This window comes from Eurypyga helias, unplaced genomic scaffold, assembly GCF_000690775.1.
Source record: "Eurypyga helias isolate BGI_N326 unplaced genomic scaffold, ASM69077v1 scaffold17685, whole genome shotgun sequence".
In the NCBI taxonomy this organism is placed as follows: domain Eukaryota; kingdom Metazoa; phylum Chordata; class Aves; order Eurypygiformes; family Eurypygidae; genus Eurypyga; species Eurypyga helias.
The window spans coordinates 1-27,128 of NW_010253563.1; the positions used below are offsets into that span (position 1 = coordinate 1).

Here is a 27,128-nt window from a genome sequence, read left to right on the forward strand (position 1 = left end):
CACGGGGCTGAGGAGTTTGTTTCCATGGGACAGCTTTCCCAGGCACAGGGCGGCGTGGGCTCCGGAGCCTTGTCGCGCTGCGGTGAGCTGGGTGAAGCTTGGCACAGGGAAGCCCCGTGTGCCATAACCACTAGATGGTGCTTTGTTGACATAATATTGTCAGAAACCTCCTCCATCCGCTCCCAAAGGCAGCGGCAGCTGGAGAGATGCGAGCTTCAACTTTACGGACTGTCTGCTGAGCTATTTTTACTCTCCGGCAAGGCTGGGGTTCCTTTCCCTTTGAACGAGGAGGCCGAGATCTGCACTGATGAGCTACGGGCAAGCAAGACCTCGCTGCAAACCTCCTCCTCTGCCTTCTCCCAGTCCCACCCATCAGGCTGCTGGTCAGGGCAAACAGCTCACCTAGCCATGAGCGCGTTTTCCATCACCACACAGATGGTTTCCCTCTCTAGTTAGGCAATGGTTTATATTCACACGGCGACAATCTCCGCGGTGGCTTTGCTTCTCCCGGCTTATCTGCAGTTTGCTCAGTTCAGAGCCATCTGTATGACACAATACTGCAGCTTCCACGCGTGGACATGAGGCTGAAGTGGCTCAAAAAGCCACAGGGGAATGCACATATCCCCTAATCCTCTCCCATGTTGCTCAGAATAATTAATGAATTGAGAGTTTGGGGCTTTTTTTTTTTAGAAAACCAGAAACCTAAGTCTTTTCAGTAAACAGCATTTGGCTTTCAATGCCTCTTCTCAATGTTACTGCATGATGTGGCTTCTGAAAGGGAACCTGCAGGCAGCTCAGTATGGGGGAGAAAAAATCTTTTTTCCTAGCTTTTGCAAAATATTTCCAGCTTCTCTGCTAAGCTGATAACTGCCTAGTGTGACCGGCGCTTGTGGTTTTCCCCGTGCTGCTGTGCAGTGAGCCATGCAGACCCGCTAAGAGGTTACCCTGGAGTCCTGGTGTTCAGGTCGCAGAAAAAAGCCCTGCGATCTACCACTATTCAAGCTCTCCTCTTGCTGATACCAGCAGCTCCCGCACCTTAAGTGCTGACCTAAAAAAACTCACATTTGCTTACTCTGAGTTTTTCCTGAATGGTTAATGCCAGATGCCAGCCAGTCAATGAAATACATTCTGGAGACAGCAAAGAGGTTTAATATATAGCATTAGTGGGAGTCCTGGGCTTAAAAATAGATTGTCACACAAAAAATGTGTTTAAACAGACTTAAATTTATTCTCTGGCACATAGGTATTTGCTGATTTTATGGTATTGCTACTGGCAGCTTCTTCAAGGAGGCAGAGGGCTGGGATAATGTAGTCTGGTACAGGTGGGGGCTGCAATGGAGCCACGGGAGGAGGAGGAGAGTGCTCTAGGACTGCGTTAGCAGAAAATGCTGCCAGTAACATTGGCTTTGTCTAGAAAGCAATAGGTACCAGACGGGAAAACAGAGCAATTCCAGAGGAACAGGAATCTAATCACAAAATAGCACCTCACTGGACTTTTCTGGCTGGATGCTGGATGCAGAGGTGCAGGGAGTTTGCTGGACAATGCTTGGAGCTGGAGGGAACCTTACAGATCCTTCTGTCTCCCTCACTTCCCTGCATTTGAAATGCAGGTGTGATTTAAAGCCAATACTACAACCCACAGCTCTTTTCTGTTTAAAGAGCTACTAGATGAAGATTTTAAAATACTCTAATGGGGTTGAAGGGTCTGGCCTGGCGTCCCAGAGGCTCAGCTTCTCTGGAAACAGAGCCAGCCAAGACAGGCACAAATACCTCTGCTTTAGGGGAGAGCTGCAGGTTACTAAGCACAGAGCCTTTGCCTCAGGGCCATGGCAGCTATTAACGGCCGAGACCCACAGTTTCTTCACGCAGGGCTGTAGCTGTACACTACTGTACAGCTGTACACTGTCAGCTGTACCAGCTGACACTGGTGATGTTCAGTAACACTGTGGTGTTCTCTGAAAGCTCTCCTGCACCCCAGCACAAGATGTACAGGTACCCATGAGATGCAGTACCTCAGAAGAAAAGGTACGGTGTGAATACTGGTGAACAGGGTGTCTCACCGATAACACCAGATGGCCAATACCTCATCCTCTCCCTTTTGGAGCTTGTTGTGGAGCTGAAGCCCTTGGCTCATCACCCAAGCCCTCCAGCTCTAAAGCGCCCCAGACATACCAGGCTCACAGCACGCAGTGCCATGAGCTGGGTTTCCCCAGCCACTCATGTGAAGTCGGTGTGTTTCTCCGCCCAGGTGAAAGTTTTTGGATCAGATCCGAATTTTCTTGGCATCTTTGCTAAGTATTGGTGGGCAGAACCATTTTGGTTGTGGTAGAAAGGGCCCGGTAGCAGACACAAACACCGCAAAACATAATGTCACCTGCCATGTGGTTACCATTTGTGGGGGAAATAGGGGAAGGTGAACTCCTGTTACACAGTCCCCATCCTTGCATGGAAAGGATTGCTCACAAAGTCAGGAAAGCGAGGGTGCCAGAAGATAATGGAGAGCATGCACAGCCCCTAAGTGGTGCAGAAGTGGGCATCGCTGTGCCATGGCTGGTATCTTACAGCAGGGAGGGAAGCCTGGAGCTCAGAGCCCTGCCTGGGTCAGAGAACAGCACTATGGAAGCACCTGGGGCAAGCGGAGCCTCCAGGAGCCCCGTGCAAGTGATGACCATGGCTGTTGGAGCAGGAAAGCGGTCACCCTGGTTGCTGCCAGAGCAGCTGAAAGCTCCCTGTGGTGCACAGTATGCAGACAGACTCCCAGGCTGGTAGAGGAGGCAAGGAGGTTACTAACCGCTCGAACGCGTTTAAGGCGCTCCTCTAATTTCTCCTCTGCTTCACGTTCCTTCTGTACTTCCTCCAAACGGTTGATCAATTCTGCAGCAAACTTCTCTGGTTCGACGTGGATATCCTTTGGCATTCGGTACGTACGCTGGAAGAAAAACACACCAGGGGTTAGCCAAAGATGCACGAAAAATCACAGGTTTACTTTGGAGGCTTCGGTAACTGGAAATGCCAGTCGTTCCGGTGGGGAGCTGGGGCTGGCAGACGCAGAGGCGCAGCCTAGGACGGGTGGGCTGGACGCTGGACCACCACCACGAGCTCCCTGGCTGGCACCAGCCCTGCACACTACCCCACGTAAGGGAAAGGTTTTCTGGAGCCACAATTCAACCAGTTCAGCACCAAACTGCATTTGGGATGGATGTGCTTGCTTTTCTCCCAGTGTACAGGCTGTCAACAGGAATATCCTGGTCTCAAAGGGTGGGAAAAGGATGTACAGATAAGCCTCTCAAAAATCATCCTTAAAGCAGTGATGTTTTCACATTGATAGGAAAGCTAGTAAGCCTACGCCAGGTGGATCAGCGTATGCCAGGCCATCGCTGCACATCTAGCCCACAGCCGCAGAGACGAGTGAAAATCCTGTCACCTCACAGAATCACAGACTGGTTTGGGTCTGAAGAGACATTTAAAGGACACCTGGTCCAACCCCTCTGCCATGGGCAGGGACATCTTCAACCAGATCAAGCTGCTCAGAGCCCCATCCAACATGGCCTCGAATGTCTCCAGGGATGGGCTATCCACCACCTCTCTGGGCAACCTCCAAGACACCTTCTCTCCGTCTTCTGCCGCAACCCAGCCCAGCCACAAAAGGCCACGATTCCCACAAAGCATCCTCTCTTACTAGAGGATCCTGCAGGATTGCATCTTGGCTCTTCAGAGCCACACAACGATCCCCTGCTTGCTTTATCAACACAGCAGCCTTACAAGCACAGAGATACCATTCGTCTGCTTGCTCTGGGTGAAAAGATAAGTATTTATGAAAGTTCAAGGGCATTCTCAGTTCCTTATGCTGAGTTACTTTGTCCCTAAATTCCCGAGCTCAGGGATAAGAAATTTGTGAAGTATGAAGCCATCAGCCGCTCTATTTTTCCCCTCATTTTTATCCTTTCTGCATCATTTTCTTAAAATAGTAGAAAAAACAAAATGACACGGCAGAGAGAAAAATTTAATTTGGAGGAAAAAAATATGGAAAATTCAACAGCATAAAAACCTGCACTCAAATATTTCAGTACCAACATGAGAGAAGTATACACTCTATAGGACCAGAGATAAAATTAAATATGAAGACTTAAGATAATTCATAGCAAAAGAACAAATGCAGCACCAGAAGCAGACACTGGGCTTGAAATCCTTAAGGGAGGATGAGAGACCACCCGAATTTGTCCCAGACCAGCCAAAAGATCAATATGGAAGACTAAAATAATGCTCTGCCTCAAAACCCAGCAAAGGTATGCAAATCATATTAGTTTTTCTCTAGGTGGAAGGAGGGGAAGAAAAACAGGGGCAGTAAGTATTCTACTGATGGCACTGAGAAGCTGAAGACATCTTGTGTGACACCCGAGTTGGGTTGCAGAGGTCTCGGTTAAAGCACCGCTTGTTTTGTTTGCCAAGAGTGAGACCCAGGCAGCAAATCTCAATTCCAGCCCTCACTGCCATCGCCTTCTCTCCTGCGCCGCATGGTGCTGGGCTGCAGCGTTCCTGGGGACGTCTGCGGACACGACGAGGCTTCGCAGGCACAGGACTGCCTGCTCAAGCACTCACTTTTTGTGGGAAGCAGAGGGACTGACAGCTTCCCCTGAAGCTGTCCCAGGTAGGACTGACACATCCAAGCTGGGATCAGCCCTGAACAACCATGCCTTCATCCAGGGATGCAGCCACTGGAGAGGGCGCAGCACATGTGAGCTACCAGGTGGCTCTCACCCTGGGATGACAAAGTCTCTGCTGCCACCAGGACCTCCAGCCCTGCAAATCAATGGCCTGTATTAAAAAAACACCACAGAAAAAGATTTTCATCAACAAAAATGATGTTTAGTCTTAAAATACTGGCACAAAGGCCAAAGTGGCATACTTCATCCCAGTGCCTGGACCCACGTTGTCCAGAAATGGGTCCCACACGTGTGCCATCATGGGGGAAGATGTGGCAGAGCTGTTCCCTGCTCTGTTACTCCCTGGGGAGCTTCTAGGATCCAAGTGATGCTTTCCTCTGTACCCCAGGGCAACACTTCTGGCTAAGGGAGTCTGCTTTCATCAGAAACCTCAAGCCCATGACCACCACCCACCACTCGTTGAGGCAGCACCAGCGATTCTCGAGGAGGGAAATTTCCTCTCTTGCCTGACAAGTTGTAACCTGTCGGGTGATGTGTTCCCTCCCTCCTGCCACCTCAGACATGCCAACTCTCCCTGCGGTTGTTTATACGACGGCAGCACCAAGCCCTGCGCCGTTAGAAACTTAATGAGCCTAATGAGAGGCAGCTCGGCACTCAGCAGTTACGGTGTCGGGTCTCCTTGTTGCAGCTACCGCAGAGGCTTCCATAGAAAAGCAGAACTGGGAAAGAATTTCCCTTTATTTTCAGTCTTTGATGCAATGCAGCATCCCAAACCAAAGTCTCTCCCAAGCCCGCAGCAGCAGCGGGTGCAAAGGTTGAAGTTTGCAAACCTGCGCGTTCCGAGTCCTGTTACAATAAGGTGTTCCCTCCAGACCCAGCAATGCTTAAGGACCGCAGCTCCGTCTCTAATGAGGATCTGAAGACATTCAGGGTCACTGCTGTATGCAGGGAACTTGAGGTAAGATGATTTTACAACTAACTTTTTACAGCTTTTACAGGTCTTTTACAACTAACGCTTCATCATGTTTATCCACAGCCTCTCAAAAGTCTGGAGGCGACTGAAGCTCAACTACAGAAATGAAAAGAATAGAACCCAAGAATCTTCAGGATTAACTCATCTTCCTCTCTCTTTGATAAACCTCTGGATCTGCAAAACCCACTGCCCCATCCTTGGGGCTTTCCACTCAGCGTAACTTGCAGAGGTCCTCAGCAGCCCGTTCGAGGGTGCCAGATGCAGTCCCCTCTGCGAAGCCATCGCTGCAAGGGTCTCCCTGACCATCCAAGTTCAGTGTAGCTGAAATAACCTCACTGCACCCCACGGATACTGGTTGCACACACCCTATGTTGTCCTGCCGGGTACCTGTAATGGTGACTCACAGAAAGCTGTCAAGCAGGATGATGCTCTGAGCATCGCCACAGATCTGACTTCATTGCTGGCACAAAGGATGAGCTACACAGACTTCCCCAAGACTAACAGTATTGCAGAATAATGAATGCAAAGTCCCTGTGCTGAAACAATACAGGTAGCTCATGAGGGTTCTCTGTCTCCCTGGACAGCAAACATGGGCTGCACTGAGCTGGTTCTAAAGGCTCAAGACAACAGAGTGTTTGAAGCTTTTATCAAAAGATAGGCCTGACTGAGGAAGGGGGACATGCTCCATCAAAAACCTGCCAGGCTGAGCCTGTGTCCACAGGAGGATCCTTCAGGGCTTTGGGATTTTGAACCTGCCCCCAGCCTTCCATGGGCATACAGAGCCCTACCAAGAGCGTTGTAAATAAGCTCTTTATTGTTCGGGAATCAGAAGGGCTCCGAATGGTTTTGTTCCAAGTAAACGGTGCAGCACTCCTTGAGAGCTGTCTGGTTTTGGAGGATCCAGCCTTCCAGTCTGGACCAGAAAGATCTCTGGCCATTCTAGGTCAACAATTCAGAAAGGAAGCACTTCAAAGAATTGTTTTATCTACAGATGTTTTATCTAATGTTTTATTTAATTATCTATCTACTAATGCCACTAGTTCAGATGGGTCTGTCCAGAACCAAACCATGCTGAAGTGGGGAAGTTGCAGGAAACAATGGATGGGAGGCTGAATGCCAGATGGGTTGGCAAGAAAGAAATTGTCTGAACTGGTCTGGACGGAGCAATCTTTCCTAGTGACAGCTGTGAGGGAGGATTTCTCACGGTACCTATCACCAGAACACTGTCCCCTGTCCCTGACATGCAACGTGTCTGAGGCTCTGGTACCTTTTAGAAGCAGCAGCCTGCTAAGAACATGCAAGATACACCAGATCTCCAGTAGTTCCACTCAGCATCTGCTATCACACTTTCTTGGAGTTGATGAAGTAGGAGTTGTATGGATTTTGCCTCATGAGTCAGACGTAGGTGTTGCGTTTTGAAAGATTTCACCTTCCCTGAGAAACCGAGGTTTGAGGACCAGTTGCCCATCAGAACATATATGTGAGAAGGCTGAAGGGGAAGAATTTCACTGCGGCTTCTGGGTTCCCCTTGGGAACAATAAACATCAATTGCTCTGAGATGAAACAGCAAATTTTCTGATGTTACCACTGGGCAGAGGTCTCTAACCAGCCCTAGGGATCCACGTGTTGGGCTGAACCATTTCGGACAGATCCAACTGGGCCAAAGAATTCTGTGTGGGTAAATCTCCCTCTTGTACAGGAGCTCTGATGCCTCCACGACACTGGAGTGGCCTGTTAGATCACAAGTCAGTCGTGGAGATGAAATCAAGATGGCAGGCTAGAGAACCCAAGAGAAAAAAAGGACTTCTGAACCTCCACACTTCTCAGATTAATGAAGCGTTCCGCTGTGACATATGTTTTTAAAGGATAGATGGTGTTTCCGTATCTGAAACACTTGTGGCAGAGCTCACGGATATCTGGATTTCAGCATCCACTCCAGCAGCATTCAGGGAGTAGCAAGGAGTCCTGCTGCAGTGAGGCAAGGAAAAAGGCATAAAACAGCTGATGGGAATCCTGAGCAGGAATTCCCAACCTGCAGGAGCAGAAAGCTCATTTAGCTGTAGTTATCCAGGCAGCAGGAAGACAGGGCTCCTCCTGTACACTCCTCACTGTTACAGCATTGCAGAGTGGTCACTCAAAATCATCTCTTCCACCCAAGAACACCACGGAAACCACCTCTGCGGAGAGGACATCCTTCTGGGAAAGTTGAGCAATCAGCCTGACCCACTCTGCTGCTCTACTTCTACTTTATTCTTCTCACAGAGGAACTGTGTAAAGAGCTGCAGCTTCCCCGATTGTGGGGCAGGACAGGAAAGCTCCCACCTCATGATCAAGCTACAGCAAGGACATCACAGAATGGCTTCTTTATGCAGTTAAGAAGCAAACAAAAAAAGAAATCACAAGTCTTAATGCTTGAGCTTGGATTTTTCTGAATTTGCTGGGAAAAAGCAGCACCTCCCATCCTCTCCTGGGAACAGATTAATGCCACAGCCGGGATAAATGCAGTGCAACAGCACAGGTACAGCTCTGCAGTCTCTGAGCTTTCAACCTTTCCTCTGGGAACTTGCTTCTTTCCTTCCTTGGTGCTCCAAGACTCTGCTTGAATCCAAGAGAGAGATGGAAACCACAGGAAAAGCAACACTCACCCGCTGTGCAATGGGGTCCTGCGAGAGGCACAAACCGCTGCTCGCTAGAGACCCTCACCCACTGCATTCCTGGGTAGAGCACTGTTTCAGAAAACACAGCCTTTCCAAAGGCGGAGCACTGGCGCGCTTGTGAGGGCGGAATATGCAGAACACAGCCGTCCACGCACCGAGATCTCCTGCTGCATAGCCCAGCATCCTACACAACCAGCACATGCCTGCGTTGTTTGGAGGCAGCACGGCTGGCGAAACGAACGGGCAGTCTCCTACGAACACATAATCACTATAATTTATAGCTTCTGGACCTAACTAAAGGTGCTGCTATTAAGAGCAGCATAACTTCTTTCAGTATTTTGCGTAATAGCCACATAACTCATTTGTAAAGGAACGGTAAGGTCTCTAGAGGACTTCTGAAATGACTTTTCGGAAGTAGGAGGTTCTCTGCTATCACTAGGAAAACATGCCATGCATTCTGCAAGCACTATCAGTATGGACTCTGGCTACACTGGTTAGATATGAGTCCATAAAGACCTTCACTCAAAGGCTGCGATTTAGTCATCGCTACACGCTGGAAAGCACGCTAACCACCAGGTCCGGGCGGCTGAGGGAGGCTGCCTGGGCTACGGGCGGCGAGCTAGCCTAACCACCGCCTTTGGAGAAACATTTGCATGGCTCCTTGCTAATTGGGGAAGTTTAATTCAGCAAGCGTGCAGTTAGAGGTGATTTTAAAAGACTAACTTTATAACATTTCACACTGGTGTTGTCAAAACATATTGTCTAATTACCTTCTCCTTTCTTGGCTGATTGATAAGCGAGGGCAGAGCAGTGCCTCTCTGAAGTCAATGCCAATTCTGTGTCAGTAATTGGCTGGCAGGAGGTGCCAGAGTGTCTGAACTAAACTTTTATTCCCTGGAGAAAGACTAGAACTAACTCGAATTCTCAGTCCTCTGCTCCCATATAAATATGCGTCAAGATGCCTTTTTCTCTGGGACTTAAAATTACAGCACAGCATCTAATGGGAACAGCGGATGTTTCACAAAAAAATCCTTGTGAAGCGTCTGTGTGTAGTTTAGGAGGAATATGTAATTCTAAAAGACCATGTAGATAAGTAGGATGATATAAAAATTTATAAGCAGCAGGTGGCCAATTTAAACCTTGTTTTTTTTCTCCCCCTTTTTTAACTTGTTTTCCAAAAAGGTCGATAAAATTTAATGCTAAGTAAAACTAATTAGCCTGCAAGGAACTGCTGCTGGAATGACACTTATTCAGTTCAACAAAAGAAATGTTTGGCAGATGGAAGTTCATTAAAGCAGAGCTCACTATACATATTTAATGCTCCATACTCCGAGTTTATAACCTGCAGTTCATCGAGGCATTGCCAGTGCACACGATCAACAGAAACCCACTATTATTTTTATCCAAAAGGTAAAGCCACTGACAAGCTTTGAAGTCAGAATATTCACTCGGTAGTTCCCACTGTTGGGGAACAGCAGCAACAACAACAACAAAAAAAAATAAAGGCCAAGCTTTCAAACTTCAACTCTAACAAAGCCATGCTTACAGTAAAAATGGCATCAAGTGAAATAAAAAGGCACCCAGCCAGCCTTTTCAACAGCGACCACACTGTGAAAGCAACTGTGTGAAAAGAGAGGTGACTGAGCAAGGATGGCTAGTGAGCGTCCGTGGCCAGGGCTTTTATTGTCAACCCAGTGATCAAAGCACAGGAGACCCTCTTAAATCTAAGGAAAATAATCTAATTTAAAAGGCAAAACAAAGAGTGGTGGTTTTGGGTTGGTTCTTTTTTTTTTTTTTTTAAATCAGATTAAAACAAGGGTGTATTTCTGCTGGTATTGTGCTGCTCTGAGCAGGCAGGATGAGAACAGCTGCGTCAAGTTTGAAGGCACTTCTGGAAAAAGCAGATGGAGGCTTTTTTTTCTCCCTATTTGATTTGTGCTGGAGTCCAGCTGTCCGAAGGGGAAAGAAGCACCTTTATTCCCTGCTAGATATTAAATGTCACCTGTAACTTCTCACAGCAAGAAAATAATAATAAGCAGAGCTGCAGATGGTGCTGCAGAGCCCTAAGAGTTATGCTCATCTGCCAAAGCTGTTTGCTTACCTCGAGCAACCGCGGAGACCGGACAGGACAAATGAAATACTTACGCCTGCTCTTTCTTTGCTCTCCTACCTCATACCCCCAGGCGGGCTTTGCCGAGTTCCTGAGAACGGGTTATGGCTCCCTTTGGCTGCCGGTGCAGAAATACCGCTCGGGACAGTTTCTCCCCAGCTGACCTTGGCTGAGACCTACATCAGCCTTCGTGTCCAATGGCCTCCTACACCTTCCACAAACACCTCCAGCTCACCCGAGGGCATGTCACTCGCTTGCAGGTAGAGAACAGCCAGCGCTCCCATTCTCATCCGGGAGAAACAACCGGCTACTGACTGAACGGTTAAGACAAACCACGTTTTGGGCAGCCGTGGACGAGGAGTTTAGCAGAAGGCTACCAAGCCCTTTCTTACCACGGCGCATTTCCAGCTGAAAACATCCTCAAACGAAACCAGCACTAAGGGGGGTTAATCTTGAGCAAGCAGACTAACCCTATGCTACAGATCTCACATATTTACCTCTGGGGAAGGAGACAGTGCTACTTACAGGAATGTGAGGTAGTGGCACACGTCCATTTGCTTTGGCACTTTCTTGCATCTCTCGGCGATGCTGCTTTCGGAGTCTGTACGGTGGGATCCCATCTCTGCCGGAATAAAACAACAACATGCCCTGCTTTAGTGCCTTTCTCCAATGCAGGATGTTCGTTTAAACCTCGCTGCTATAGAGTAGCAGTTAGGAAACCTCTTCACGTTTGAGAAAGGCTTTGCGTGCTCAGGGCGAAGCGCAAAGCAAGAGGAACCCGCGCAGAGAACGATGCTCACCCAGGTCCCCACACCAGCAACCCTCCGGCATTGGGTGCCGGGGGACTGACACAGCATCCGCCGGGAGCGGAGCGAGGCAGGGCTCCTGTGACCGCTGCCCTAGGCACAGGGCAGGGAGAGGGACTTGGACCGCATCCTGGTACCTTTTATAGTTGGTTGCTTTCTATAAAAGAGCCTGTAATGTACACAGTAAACCACAGGGCAGGCTAGAAGGGGGAGGAGGAGAAGTGGGAGCTCAGTGAGCATCTACACCAAGGGGACCTCGGTCACGGAACAAGGTATAGGTTTTTAGGAGAGCATGACAATTTCTCAAACGGCTTATCAAAGTGAAGGGGTAGAGTCTGCTGCTCTTAAGACCATCTCTAGCTCTGTCAGAAATGATGGGCTTGATAGTGGAGTTACGGTGTGGAAGAACCTAGCCCTTGCCCCAGGGGAGGCTGGACGAGGTCAGGGAGGGATGCAGACCCAAGCACACCAGCTCCGCTCAGGTTTGGCCCTTGCTGAGAAAGCTGGTGCCGGAGGAGATGGTGACAGCGATCCATAGTCGTGACAGAGGGGGAGCTGGGCCCACGGCTCTGCCATGAGCTGGGGGACGGTGCAGACCTGCTCTGCTGAGCCGCACGCAGCCCTTCTGCAAAGACTGGGTGTGCGTGGGTCCCGCGACGAGGGGCTTCGCTAAGCACCCCTAACAGCAAAGCATCTCTGGACAAATACGACTTCAGGCAAAGACAGGAACCGTGTTTTGAATCTCACCACTGCAATCACCCTGCAGGTGATACCCAGGGTCAAGGAGAACGTGAGCGAAGGGGAGCCCAGCAAGGTAAGGGCACAGGCCCATCCCCTGGTGACACTGGGTCATTTTGAGAAAAATCAAAAAACCAAACACCCACCTGCAGCTTGGCAATTTGGAGGTTTTTTTTTTACACACTTCCCTGATTCAGTAAAAGTAACCGCCTGGGTAGGCTGTGCAATGCCACAGAAACAGGGGGAAACGAATGGAAGGGGTTTGGTTTGTCACAAGTACCAAGTAACTTCCACACGCGCGCGCCGTCTCCTTCCAACCCCGCGCCACCCCGAGCAGCGCAGACCAGCCCGTCCCAACGCATCTCACAACAAGATGTTTGCACAAGCCAAATGTACTTAGCACCTACCCCCCTGCCAACTGCCAAGCACAGCTGCTTCGCGAGGACATAAGCCAAACAGTTTAACCAGCAGATTTTTAAAGCCAAGATGCCATTTGGCAAGGGAAACACGATTTACCGCGGTGTTTGGCCTGCAAACCTCCCGAGTCACAAGCACCATCCTGTGCGAGGATGGTCACCATCAGCTCTCTTCCCCGTTTCCATCGTGCCTCCCTGGAAACGTGGGCACGGGCAGAACGGCCAAGTCACATCAGAAGAACACCACTTGATGCAGTAAGCCAGGCATTCAAAATTAAACACCATTAAAATAAAATAAACCCCGCGATTAATGACAAGTGCTTTTTAGTAGGAAGACAAATGAGAGAAGAGAAAATTAGGCCGGCTAATTACAGCTCTGGCTAGTGGCTGCAGGTAATGCGGGAGGAGGCAGAGCACGTCTGGGAGCATCACCTCTGCTGCGCCCGGCACTCAGACCCTACAGGAGCAGAGCAATTTCCCCAGGCGTTGCTATACCGACGGGCCAGTACCATGGCTTTCATTAGGCGGCTTCGTCTTCTTTAAGGACAAAACCTCCATTGGAAAAATAACTTAAAGACTCACAACGGTTAAAGAGTTTCAGTGCACCACGACGCGGCTTTTTCCAGGCTGGACGGCAACAAAACAACTAGCGATTTTTACAGGAAAAGATAGATCTGGGGGATTATTTTAGCCATTGCTGGTCGGCATCAATAGACAACATTTCAGCTTAACATTTCAGCTTTTTTTTCGCACAAAACCCGGGTGTCAGAACACAACTCGCACGCTAAACCCGCGCGGCCATTCGCAGGGAAAGCGGCATTATATTAGAAGGTGCATTTTTTCTTTCTTTCCCCCCCCCCCCCCTTTTTTTTTTTTAATTCTCCCCAGCAGCAGTCCCAGCGGAAAGAGCGACTTTTGTTCCCAGCACAGTAGCGAAAGGCTGATAATGGCCTCTAATCTATCCGGCTTCAAACACATGTTCAGCCCCGCTGTGCTGCCTTTGATGTCATTTTAACTAGATTCCCCAATGCCACCTCTGAACTTGGAACATTCCTTCGTTCAATGTACTGTGCCAACTCAACCAGAGGAAGCAAATTCAAAGATAAGCACTTTAATTTTATCCCAACAAAACCTTATTCAATAGATGGGGGGAAAGCAAGGAAAATCAATACCGTACTTTTGTTTTCCTTTTGTCAGGTAGCTTGCTTTGAGATATTTTCAATAGATAGAGAAATAATATATATATAGAAAAAAATCAAAACTTTGTTAGAGCACATCTACTTTTAAAATAAAACTTTCCCAAACTGTTTTTCCTTGTTTCATCACGTGATTTTCTCCAGCACCAGAAAGCTCTGTGCTGAAATGTAATGCAGGGAGCAAAAGCATTTCTATCATTTATTTAATGATAATGCAATTGGGTTTGCTCCTGGGGAAACACAGGGGCTTCCTCTCCTCCCCGAACTGACCTGCAAGTGCCTCTGGTGAGCAGGGAGGTTTTGCTGTGGCTCTGCTGTTGGACTCTTCCAACAAGGGCTGTCTCTGCTACTCCGTTCACAGCCTCCAAACCCAACCGTTAAGCCTAACAAGTTGAAAATCATCATCGAGGATCTTTTAAATTAAAAAGCTGTTAAACTTGTTTAAATATAGCAGAACTCAAGGTCATTCTGGATCACCGGCCACAGGCAGGACAGGAACCAAATCCACAGCAAAGCTGATATTTTCTACCAATTACTCTTATCAAAGCACCACCGTCACTGAGACCTTTCTCACATAAAGAAGCGTGATGGGAAAATCGCCAGACATTTTGGCCAAAGGCCAGTCATCCGAGGAAAAATACTTAATCTGCAAGTTTTTTTTTAAGGAGCAACCACTGTCCTAAACCCCTTCGCTCCAGGCAACTGCCATCCTTGCTTTGGGGCAGGTTCAACTGGAATTGGGAAGAACGAGCATCCCTCTGGTCAAGCCCACTGGCACCGAGGGCTTCCCAAAGGCAAAACTTGTCTCCCAACCAAGACAAGCCAGGACAGATGATAAGACCCCAGAGGAAGGAGCATTGTTGTTCAGCTGGACCACAACACAGGGCTAAAGAGGAGACATTACCTCTTGTTTACCTATCTAAGCTCTTGCAGAAATAAAGAGAAGATAGATAGGGACTTAAGGCATTTCTGTGTATGAATGGGAAGATCACAGGGCAATTTAATGCATTTCAGCTTCTGCCTGTTGCCTTCCTGCCTAGATCTGCCTTAATTTCCCTTGTGTGTCTCTGCTGTGACACCCCCTGCCCCGAGGCTGTCTCCTCAGCTTGCGGAAGATGCGATTTGTACGTGGGGTTATCCGAGACAGCAAGAGCAGTTCAGGATGCACCATAAATGCTGCCACAAGCCTGGGGCAGGCTCTGAGCAGCCCAGGGTGGGAGGCAGAACCCCAAAGCCCCGACCCACCACTGACCCACCACCGAATGCCAGCGGTGAGCGACTCAGCCCCACCTGAGACCACGGCACACTTGCTCGCCGGAGCTTTTCAGCGTGTCCTCTGCAGACCTCGCCTCCACACAAACCAGCTAAAACAACACAGCTGCCGCGGCGATTATAAAAACAGGTTTCAGCAGAGAACCGGAGCTGTTTTGCCTACAAGGGCAGAGGAATTCGTATGACACAGGAAGACTGAAAAATAATCAGTGGAGCGCAGGCATTTAAGAGCAATGTTTTTTAAGCCACCCAAAAAGCAAACTCTTCGAACAACAGAGACTGATAACGTATTTGTTATATAAATTCAACCCATTACAATAATATTTATCAGTGCTTGGAAAGACATCCTGTGGAAAGCAGTCTTTCAGGCAAGCCTGGTTGTAGCTGGTACCACAGAAATGGCTTTTTAAAACACTTTGGTGAGTTGGGCGCTCGCAAAGAGCCTGTGCCTGCCTCCCTTCGCCCCAGCTCAGGAGGCCAGACAGCTGGAGCATCGCCCCGGTCTTGGCTAGGAGCTTGGCATAGCTGAGCTGTGCATGCAGCCACATCCAAACCCCACTTTGCCATGAGCAATACAATATCAAACCTTGCATGGGAGCTGGTGACAACTGCAAACACACCAGAGTACAAGCAACCGCACGGTGTGTTTGCCTTCTCCACCACCTTGAGCTGGCCAACGCTGGAAGAGCACGCCTTGTGTCAAGCCCTGCCTGCTGTGTGCCCGCCTGCCTTCCCGGTTTACGGTCAGCACTCCTCAATCAGCCGATGTTTGCATCCGGATTGTCCGGACACATTCTCCTCTGATGGAGGGTCACGGAGGTTTCCGCTTTGGGATCACACCCAGTTCACGTGCTGCCTTGGAGCAGAAGCCAGACTTCTTCACTGCTGAGCTTGACTGCTGTATGTAAACAGCATGCTTAGGGAAGAATCTCGCTCATCAGCAAACGAGGCTTTTGTTGCCATTTTACTCAGAGGAGGCCCGAATTCAAAGCACTGAGACATGCAAGTCTTGTCAAGCAGCCGGAGTCCCTTCTTTAACTTGCGTCTGGTTGTTCTTCATTTTTGCTGCCTTGAGCAATTCTGCAAAAATTCCTTTGAAACTCGGGGAGGCAGAGAGGTTCAGCAACGCCATGTGAAAACTGAACAAAACCTGGTACTGGAGTTTTAAAGGACGTAACGAAGAGCAAGTGCTGAAAGCAGACAGAGCCTTTGTAAGGCAAAGGTCAAGGCTGTATGTCCAGAATCCCGATTCGGGACTCAATCTGCATGCATCCAGTTTGAGATGCACAGAAAGAAAGATCACAGGTTTACCCTTATGATTTTTGAGACTTAATTAAAATGAACCACTGAGATTGGGGTAGTTATTAGCAGAAGGCAGCGCACACATCAGTGTTAATTAAAGTCCTAGAAGCAGCCGATGGCGGGCGTAGAAGGGATGAAATGCTTAAAGGAAAAAGGAGCAACGAATAAAGGACACCTAGGATGGTCAAACAGAAATGATTCTGCCCGTGAAAGAAATAAATTATGGCTACTGAAATAAAAATTAAGAGGGCGAAGAACTCCGGCATAAATGATCACAACTTACTGCAGGTATCACCATCAGTGCAACCCCCTGAGCCTGCTGGACCAGTGGAAAAGGAAGTGCTAAAAGCTAATTAATTTTGAAGGGTTCTTACATCTGTCTCTCCTGATAACAAGAAGTTACATGACCCCTGCTAACTTCAGAGCACTTCTCCACATAAATTGATGAATATGAAGAATCGCAGAAGGATGTGGCAAAGCAGCTGGATTTGTATCAAACTGAGCCTTTAATTAGCGGTCCTCTACAACTTTCTGTCCCAGGGGCATCCTCCGCCTCCCGTGTCCCTTTGGCCAAGGGCTGCCGCCTCCATTCTGCACTGTGACACAGCTGAGGCGTGAGGAGCTGGTGGCAGTGAGCAGAGTGGACTCAATAGCTGCTCCTAACTGGCTCCAAGCCTCCACAGAGCCAGAGACAAGCAGGCTGTCGGCTTGCACAGAGCCACCACAGCGGACACAGAAGCCGTGTCACGCATTTGCCATCTCACCATGTTAACCGAGGGCAGGCAGGGAACTCTTTCAGCATCCCCTAACAACACCTGCAACACAGACTAGAAAGGTTCTCCAACAAGGTCTGACAGCTCCTGACATTCACACTGACACTAAACGAGCCTCTTGGAGGACTTTGTGTTTACAGCACTGCTGTTAATAAAACCCTCTCTTAATTCTGTAAACCTGTCATCTTTTGCCTGAAGAATCAAAGGGTTTCTGCTCTACAGAAAGACACTTTGCATTTGCACTACTGAAAAACAGACCAAACACTGAATATTTTTTCCTAAATCCTTTTTTTTTATCCCACAGATGCAGTCACATCAAAATCTTATAACCTCTTTTTTCTCCCTTTGCAGACCATCTTTAAAGAAGGTGTCTCAGGGGTGAGATGCGGGGCGCTGTCGAGAGGGTAGGAACTAGGAAAAAAGCAAGAAAGGTTTTTCAGTACAAGTTGTGTTAAAATGCAGCAGTCACCAGACTTTAACTGGAACTGGTCAGACACCAATCTTACTGAAGAGCAGTCGAGACTGAGCACAGTTTGGCAACAAAAAACCTCAAGAGGAGAAACCTCAGGTAAGAAGAAAGCTCTGTCTGACATGCAGAAGACACTACATCTCAAATCACTTACTACAAAGCCATCCAACATTTCCAATATTTCTTGCACCTGGCAAGAAACACTGCAGGAACTCCGACTGAGCATCGTTTATTTTAGTTCACTCAAACCGTATGATGTTGCAAATGCTCCCAAGACCGCCAAAGCTGAGTCGTCTGCACAGTGACGAAACAATCCCGCTTGGAAAGAAAGCAAGAATGACCACGACCTCAGTCTAGTAAGATACTCCCCCCAACACCAGCTGGGGCAAAGCCTCCCGCAGAGCAGCACAACAGCAGCACCACCCCTAAAGAGACAAACACGCTCTTGTCCCACCGGAGCGGAGTTACTCACACGCTGCTGTCCGTCAGCGACATCGTATCGGCATCACTGGACATGCTCTGCTGCTCGCTGTCGTTGGCACTGGTCGCCGGCGCCAAAGCGTAGCCCGTGTTGACATAGTAAGGGTTAACAGGCTCTCGCCACGACCCATGCCTGCAAGGAAAATGAGAGAGGCAAATTAGAAGGACACAACCTTGACCACACTCGGCATCACGGGCAGGAGGAGTCTGCCTGGAGCCCCAGCATCGGTGACAGGCTGCAGACTAAGCTGTGTTCGTATTAACCTGCATTGACAGAAAGATGAACAATTTAACTCGTAACTGGAAGCAAATGGAGTAATGAAGATGACGCTATTAGAGATAAAGAAGAGAGGGAACAAGACTCCATGGAAGAAGTCCAGTTCCCATCAGGGTTTATTGTGTCCATCAGCTAACTGTTATAACTTAGCACTGTCATTCTACGAGCAAGGCAGGACATCTAAAAGCACTGTCTAGATAACGAGACAGCATCTTTCCTTTTCTACTCTTCCAGCTGCGAGGAACATGTAGCATGGCTCACCCATCCTCAGCTTGCTTTTACATCCCTCTTCAGTCCAACACACTTGCCAAGGGAGGGAGGTAAAGCAAGAAATGGCTGCTGCTTACAACCTAAAGCGACCTCAAATGTCACACTCTGGTACATCAAACACTTTCAAATTCCACCAGTACGGACCAGCTAATCACACCGGGTTGTCCACTGGACCATCGGCCATGGATCTATGGCTGCTTCTTTGTACCTCACCACATGCCTTGTCCTGCAGACAGGTTATTCGAGTACGCGTGCGAGCAGGCCAACCTCTTTCTCTCACGCAAAAGGGTAGAAGAGACCGCCTGCACGAGCTGTCTTGGGAAGCGGGCTCCTTGCTCGGAGGAGACCTGCACTAGCGGTGAAGCAGCCTGTGAGACCAGCAGGCAAGAGCTGCACACCGACGGTTACCGCATACAACAGCTACCGCTGCCAGCGTGCCTCCAGCTCCGCCACGCCGCCGGACAGTCACCTGCAGGCACCCTCTCGTCGTTTTGCAATCTGCCAGGAGGAGGAACAAGCGGAAACGTTCACAGCAACACAGCATTGTTTAATCCCACAGCACCCCTCGGCACGAAGAGCAGCATCTGCAAGACATCTTCAGTGAATTCCTGGGTTTTCCAAGCTCTGCTAGCAGCTCTGAAAGGCCAGAATCCTGTTTTAATTCAGATCACAAAGCTCATCAGCGTGATCTTTCCTTTAGTAACTCAGCGACCGGCACCTTGTTGGTGGGGTTTGTAACGGACCTTGAGCAAACACCTCCAAGGAGGACATGTCACGCCATTTGCTCTTCCCAGTTCTGATGGGAAAAGCTTTTGTGGCTCTACCGCAGCGGTCAAAGTCCCACCGACAACAGAAAACAGTCCCTGCCACCATGAGTTTACATTGAGATAAGACATGGAAACCCATGAGAAAGACACAGATGGAAGGACCGGAGGCGACGAAGACACCGGCAGAGGGAAAAGTTGGCTGTTTCTGCGTACTGGTGCAGAGTGTAAACGCAGCACAGCCCCTACACGGACCGGGACTAGCAGACAACCCGTGTAAGGTGGAGGTTTCCAGAGTGGTTTATGTATAATATGGTACTCGGTGCACAAGGATGGAAGCATTACCAAAGTACTTCAAAACCTGACTGTGACAGGGCTACGGCCTTCAGCCAACACCGCTCATAGAGCACCTGTTCACCACGGCCGCCTGCTCCTAGGCACGGAACCAAACAGTTTTCCTTGAGATGGATGCTCCCTGGCCACTACGAAAAATTATATTGCTTTAGGTGCACTATGGGGTCAGCTGGAAAGAAACACCCTCCCATTCTCACAAAGAGACAAGTAATATTTTGCTTGCCACAAACCAACAAAACCTCCAAGCTGTTTCTCCTCGGAGGACAAAGCTCAGTGTATTTGCAGAGCGGTGTCAAGAACACCCAAAACTGAGTCAGCTGAAGTTTTTCATGGCTGTCTGAAGCCAAGGCTGTTTTGTGAGGTTTCTCCATGCTTGGGTCCAGCACAGGGCGGCTGGGTACAAATGTTTATGGGCACCTTGAGACGGCGAGTCACCACGGACATCTAGCACATAAACCTTCTGCCTGTCACTGTCAATGTGCACTGGAGCCACCTTATTTCTATATTCCATCAGATTGCAGAACAGCTTTCTAGGGCAAATATTTAGGGCTGGAAATAATTTGAACAAGTTCACCCTAAAAAGCAAGGTATAATATGCGAAAACCTTACCAGCCCTCCCTTCACCAGTTCTCCCCTCGCATAATGGTCAGTCGTGAGCATTAATGGAGCGCCATGCCGTGCAACCCTCCTGTCAAATCTGATATGACAGTTGCGTGATGGAGGCTGATACAACCTCTTAAATTGAGGCAGGAATGATGGATAGCTCAGGCCTTCCCTGCAGGCAAAGAGAAGGATGCTTTTTGGATAACCCAATTAAAATATAGCACCAACTTCTAGTGGACCTTCTGCTACGACTCTCTGGAAGTGGCATGGATTATTCCAGCAGTATATTAAGAAAGCACTCTGATATATGGGTATAAAATGCACAGATCAATCTGCTGATACAGCAGAAAGCACCTGAGGACTTCACTGGGTATGGATCTGAGATGGCTGAAGGACCCAAGAGCAAGCAGATTGGTGCCGGGTGGTCCCTGGCCCCTCCAGAGGAGTCGGGATGGATGGGCTCTCCTGCAGCACTCCACGGCTGTGGGCTTGCCACTGAGGATGCAAGCAAGAGTTTGGTCACAACTGTTGTATTTAGCTAAAATTACACACTTAAGCATGTATACAACAGGGATTACTTCCATTTTAGCTCTGCCTCTAATACATCAATGCAAATGTAAACTTTCGGTAAGCATAAGTAGACGGAGAGGGTATAGGATTTCAAAGCAATCATAACAGGTTACATTACTTTTGAGGAATCCATCTGTATTCAATCCTTCTCCTAATGTTCCCTCTCCCTGACAACTCTCTTCAGCTGGCTCGTATCACTATTTGAATGTTTTGTGCCGTGCCTCTGAAGAACGCTTTCAACATCTATTAGGAGGAAAACATTAAAGGAACATGGAGTCTAACAAAAAATCCTGGTCACTTCTGATCTGGAAGGGGAGGCTGCTTTAAAAGGGATACAGCCACACTCAGAGCGATTTGAAATGTCAGCTAAAAACCTCACATACCGAGCTCTATGTGCTGATAAGGGTGATAAAAAGAAAGGTGAGCATTTAAAGTTAGACTTCACAAAAATTCCTGCAGACTTCCGGATTTCTTTCTTTTTTTTGACAGAAAAGCACTGAATGTTTTTGAAACGAACACAGAACATCTCACACATGGCAGAAATAAAGCTGCACGTCTCTTCTGCAGCTCTCAGTTGCTCAACCCTCAAAATAATCACACAGGGAACAATTATAATAGAGATCACAGCGACCCAAGTAAGTCAACCTGACCAGCTGCTTTTTCTTTGCATAAAGCCCTCCACTGATCACTGTAACTGCTGGTAATGCTGACAAGGGCCAAAACTGTTGGAGAAAACCAGCAGGCATCTCCTCAGGGCTTTCTTCTACCTGTTCAGAGTTCCTTTCGCGTGTTGCCTTGGCTGCAAATCTCCCACTCCTCCAGCTAAGACCAGCTCACAGCACTTTGAACATTAGCACTATCAGATCTTGGGGCTTCAATGTAGGCAAGAAGAGAGGTGAGGTCCTCTTCGGTCCTCTCACCCTGGCTGGACTTCCCATTGCATCCCAAGTCCCTAAGAGCGTCCTTTTCCTTCCAGCCTGGGATCCCCAGTCTCCTTCACACAGCTCCCCACTGATGGCTGCTTCAATTCTAAATCAGAGATGCTGAGTCCCCAGTTTTTGCCAAACATGATAGTCTTTTCTGTATGCAAAAAAAAGTAGGGCTAGCCTGCTCTGGGGAAGAACTGCATCACCTTCAGCACCCACAGCACAGGAAACTCCTCACAGATCCTGCCTGCAAACCCAAATCCAGACAGCACTCCCTTTGGTTCTCAAAAGATACGCACCTCGTCACTGATGTCCTTCATCAAGCACAGAAAAAAAAAACGAGGCAAGAAGGGAACTTCTTGATGAAAGACCTCTAGGCAACTAATTTCTGTAGAATTTATATTTTCACTGGAGGGAATAAGTTGCATACCACCACTGGCAGGTCTGTGGGCCATGGTCTTCCCAAGTCTGCTAGCAGTTCCTGTGTGCCTCAAGCAGCTCCCAGACTAATAAGGAAGCTGATCAGATCCATCAGTTTTGATTGGTAACATCTCCTCCAGCTCTAGTACTGAATTTTTATGACACTGACATTTTCTGGAAGAAAATTTTTACTCAAAAGAATTGTAGCTGTGATAGAAACCAGGCAGGCTGGCAGTCCCCCTCTTGCATGGTTCCCGACCCGCCTGACCCTGAGACAACTGGGTCCCCAAATCCCTGGTAGCATGGCAAGGCACCTCCAAACCCCTGTGCTGTTGAGGAAGCAGCTGCTTGAGACACTACAATAGTAAACCCAAGAGATAAAGACTCACAAAGCTGCTGATGACAAAACACCAAGGCATTCTGCTTTCATTCCCCCAAACAGCGCTTCCAGAAGATTTCCTCCCATGCCACACTTTGAACCTTTGGTCACCAGGGTTTGGGTGAGCAGAGCTCATTTTTAACACAGGAGGAATCTCATTTTATTAGATGGCTTTAGCCACGAGGCAGCTGATAATCACCCAAATTTCACAAGTTGCCTTGGAATGCTCCAAGCTGCAGAAGCGAGGCCGGGGGTAAGTCCCAGGGAAGGACAGCCCAAAACCTGCTCTGCAGAGCCCCAGGACCTCTCGTCCCAGCCACATCACTTTCCCTCCTGGACAGCAGCAAGGAACCTCGTAGCAGGTCTCAATTCCTCCTTTCCGCGTTCAGTGGGCTGTGTCTGGGTCAAGGATGGTGCCCAGGGACCACCGACAAGGGCTGCAACCCAACCAGTCCCACCTACCGAGCCTCTGCGCTCCCACCCTGCTTTTTCACACCAACTTCGGACAACTCAGTTCAAACGTTTACAGTCCTTTGTGTTTTTAAAGATGACTATTTCCAGAGCTACATTTACCGGAGGAACTCGGCACTAAGCCCCGCACTTTTTGGTGTCCCTGGTCATTTTGTTTCTATGGTTGGGAGGACACAGTCCAATGCTCAGACATCCTTCCAGCTCATTATTTTAATGTCTCCCACTTATTCAGTGGAATTCAGTGAAAGAATTAATTTTTTCATTTCAAAAGTTACGCGCTTCCACCCAATTAAAAAATAAAAGGCTTTCAAAATGAGAGCTTCCTGAGAATCTGGCTGGTCAGACACGAATAGAGCTCTCTTACTTCCCATACTTATATCGACCAACAAGTGGGTGACTGTCACATCCCTCACGCAATACCACATTTCATTATCACGACCAGTCAATCAAATTAAAAGGTGCACATGTTAGCTTATGATGTACAAGCCAAAGCAAATCCCCTCAGCATATTTAAATAGCACGTGCTGACAACAGTGGCTGAGTCACCTTTAAACAAGGGATTGGGACAGCATCCACCAAGGAGTCTGATTTACAAGATTACATCAATCTACCACCTGAACAGAAAAGTTGCCGTTTCCAATCCACAGTACCAACAACCATCACAGAAGGCTGCACTGTACTGAGTATAAAACCACTAGAAATACCCCAAAGCATTCACAGCTTTCCCCAATAAATCACGACGGGTATGTTTTGGAGCTAAGAACAAATGCCTGTGAAAATGCAAAGCTGAGAATGTTACTCCTGACAGGATTTAACCTGCACTAAAGATGCAAAGTCTGCTCAAGAGGTTAAAATTGGGGATTTAGCTGATAATTTGATTGCAAATCCTCAGGGCTGCTCCACTTAAAACTCTTCCCAATTACTGGGGGTACTCAGACACTGCTGTGCACCTCAACTTTATCACTGCCAGTGTCAAGCTAATCACATGTGTTCTAGGCAAGGGCAGCTTCTTCAAAGATCACATCAATTCTGGACAAGTTAATCTGTTCTTTGAGGTCTCCAGATGGCTCTCGCCAAGAAAAGTTCACTTCCATCCCTGCAGCCGGCGAGCGCAGCGGCCCCAGCGTTCTGCAGAGCATTACAAAGGAACCAGATCAAAGTTGTGTCTTACAAAAAAAAAAAAAGAAAAAAGAAATCTGAAGTTTGAAAAGCAACAGCAGCCTGTCACTTGTAGGCTTAAAGATGACTTCTGCATGCTCTAGCTATCAGGGAATTTATGATTACAGTCTGGGTTTTAAAAAGCTGATGAAAAAACCGACGGTCCTTAGCGCTCCTTGCCTTTGCAAATCTGTATCTTCTTCCGTGCTTATTCATCCTCCCACGCTGGAGGAAGAAGGGAAATAAATAAAAACTTAACTAAAAGAACAGATAAGGACTCCTTTTTTATTCAAAGACATTCAATTCCATTTTAGGAGTACGTGGAGATTATTTTATGGGGAGCTTCAGTAATTATTGCGAAGTATTAAAGTACAGTCACAAAAGCTAAACCCAAGATCTACCAGCCTGAGTTTCCAACTTCTCACTCTTTTGCATTTACCAAGGCCATGACACTTCTCAGGCAGGAGCAGGGGGACAGAAGACGCATTAATTGAAACCAATAATTTAGATTATAGGATACAGCAAGGTGGGTGAGAAAGGTGATTTAGAATTAGTCAGAATCTAGGAAGGCAGCTGAAATACAGAACATAATTTGTTTGCCTTAGGAGGCAAATAAAGACTAGACGGGCTCAATATTGTGGCTGTATTGCCTTATCATCACCCTAACCTTCTTAGGAGAGGCTTTCCAACAACAGGATGCAACCACGACGTTCCAAGGAAACTGGAGAACAAGTCCAAGATTTCATCTGACTGCACAAATCAGCCCTCCCAGCTCCTCCTTCCCAACAGAGGCAAGGCTATGCCCATTTACCACCCCAATGTAACACTATAATTTGCCTACTACTTAAAAACAAAACTTTAAAAATTAGTTCAAACTGGATTTTTAAACTTAATAGTTTTTAAACTTAATAGTATAGTTTTTTATAGTGCCATGCAATAAAGTAAAATCCTTCCTAAAACCAATGTGCATCTTCCCGAGAATAAGATGAAGCCCCTCATTTCTTTAATAGCCCAATGCACAAGAAATGAATTAAAATAAAAGAGAAAATATGGGCAACACAATGCCTGCACATCAATTAACAGGGCATTTGGATCATCTTCCTCAAATAAAGCCAACATCACAGAACATTTTGTTCCATATCTAACAGTAACAGGTATTTCCTTAGACTCAATTCAGCGTGTTAGTCTGAATATGTACCATAACATAGTTTTTTAATGATGACACGATTAATATGAACAGTTGATGCTAAATAGGGACATTTTCTCTGAAGTATACAGGACATCTGACTGCACTGTGACTGAACAGGAGCCTTACAGCTCTGGAGCGGCCTGGCTCCATCAGCCAAAAGCCTCTCTAGTGACTTAAGATGCCACAAAACCAGGGCAAAACCAGCAACTCCTGAGTGTGTTTTGGATCCGCAGGGTATGCTGCTCCCACCTGTAAGCCACACTCGCCTATCAAAATCTGTGACTGACATTAAAACACATTCTAAATGCGGTGAGAGGACCTTAACCCTGAGGACCAAATCCTCCTGACACCTCCAAAATGAAGACAGGACAACATGTGTAAGGAGGAGTGTCAGAACAGGAGCGCCAATGAGCTTTAGGGTCACGTTTTGCAATAAAATGAATGCATTTTCAAACCACAGGGCCTGTCTGCATGAGCCCTGCAGCATTCCAGGAGCTGGGGTTCCCATCCCCAGGCAGGGGATGCCATGCTCCAGCATGCTCCCGCTCCCAAAAGTTTGGGTGAGAACCAGCCCACAGCCAACCCCGCCAAAACAAGTGGGGTCCCCGCAGTGTTTGACCCTCCCAACGTGCTCCCCCTGGGCCACGTTTCCCTGCATCAACGGAGAGCTGGGCAAAATTCAGCAACAGACTGATCAGTGAAACCTTTCTACTCTGCTAACTGGCTGATCAGAGTGAAATGACATCTACCTTTAGTATGGCAAGTGATATTTTTATATATATCTGATGTTTATGTGCTGAAGCGGGTGAACACACACCGCAGCCGTTTCAGACAGCACACAGCAGTGCCAGCTCCCACGTCTCTGCTTTCCGGGGTGATTCTCCTAGGTACCTGGTCAACTGGCGATGGCAGAGAGAGGAAACCCACCGCAGAGAGCTATGGGGGTCTCTGCGCGGGCTCCTGTGCCTTTTCCCCATGACTTCTCTTCCCTGGGAAGGCAGGGCAGCTGCGAGACGTAAAGCAGCCGCGGAGGAAACGGCTCTTCCCAGAAGGAGCAATACAACTATCACGTCAGCGATGTAAAGGTACCAGCAAACCTCCCAGCCTTCCACGTCACGCCAAGCCAGCAACCGTCCGTCCCCTGTTCCCACCCTGCCTGCAGCCCAGCACCCTGCTCCCTCCGCAGATGGAACAAGCAGCCGAAAGCGTCTCCCGGCTTTCCAGGCGCGGGCTGGCCGTGCAGACACCCCCGCAACGTGGCTTCCAGGCCGGAGCATCCCCCCTGCCACGCGGCCAGGGCCTTCGCGAAACAAACGACGTCCAAACGCCTGCCTCTGAGGCGCGGGGAGAAAGGGAAGCCCAGGCTCATACCCGGCTCTGCTCGTAACCTGAAGAAGGCAGCACCTCCGTTTATAAACACCACTGCCTGCAAACTATCAAATTAATCCCAGGATTTCAACAGCTTTTCTTCATTATTTTTCGTCTCAACCAAACCACAAATTTACTTAATGACTAAACCAGGCAAGCGAGTACTTTGTTTTCCAGACAGCGGGAACCTTTCTAACGGGATCCAGGTTTTCAGAACACACGTTTACCTAACGTCAGGCAAGGGAGAGGGTCCATTTCCGAAATGCGTGTGATGCTTTTTTTAACTTGGCCAAACCCGCCAGCATCATGGTCGGGGCATCTCCGAGTCCCGAGCCCGAGGAGAGGCACTGAGCAGGGCGAGGAGGAATACAATAAGAACACTGTGTTCCAGGAATGATGGAATAAAGGCAAGAGCATGCTCTTGGCTAGCAGGATTCAGCGCTGTAACTCCGTCTGCTGCTTTTCTTCTCCGTCTGAAGCAATGTTGTTTGTCCACGCTCCTCTGAAATGGAAAGTATTTCGC

At 48.3% G+C, this 27,128-nt stretch overlaps 1 protein-coding gene across 1 annotated transcript in view; it reads right to left on the bottom strand.

Annotated features, from left to right (window-relative positions):
* Window positions 1-2,791: 2,791 nt before the first annotated feature.
* Window positions 2,792-27,128, bottom strand: part of AXIN1 (axin 1) — a gene marked incomplete at its 3' end in the record, with an annotated part of 53,981 nt that continues 29,644 nt past the window's right edge. Inside the window, exons 2-4 of the mRNA XM_010152709.1 lie at window positions 17,849-17,989; window positions 10,930-11,026; window positions 2,792-2,929 (exon numbers count right to left, since the gene is read on the bottom strand). Coding sequence (XP_010151011.1) covers window positions 2,792-2,929; window positions 10,930-11,026; window positions 17,849-17,989 — 376 coding nt within the window. The remainder of the gene's footprint in view (window positions 2,930-10,929; window positions 11,027-17,848; window positions 17,990-27,128) is intronic.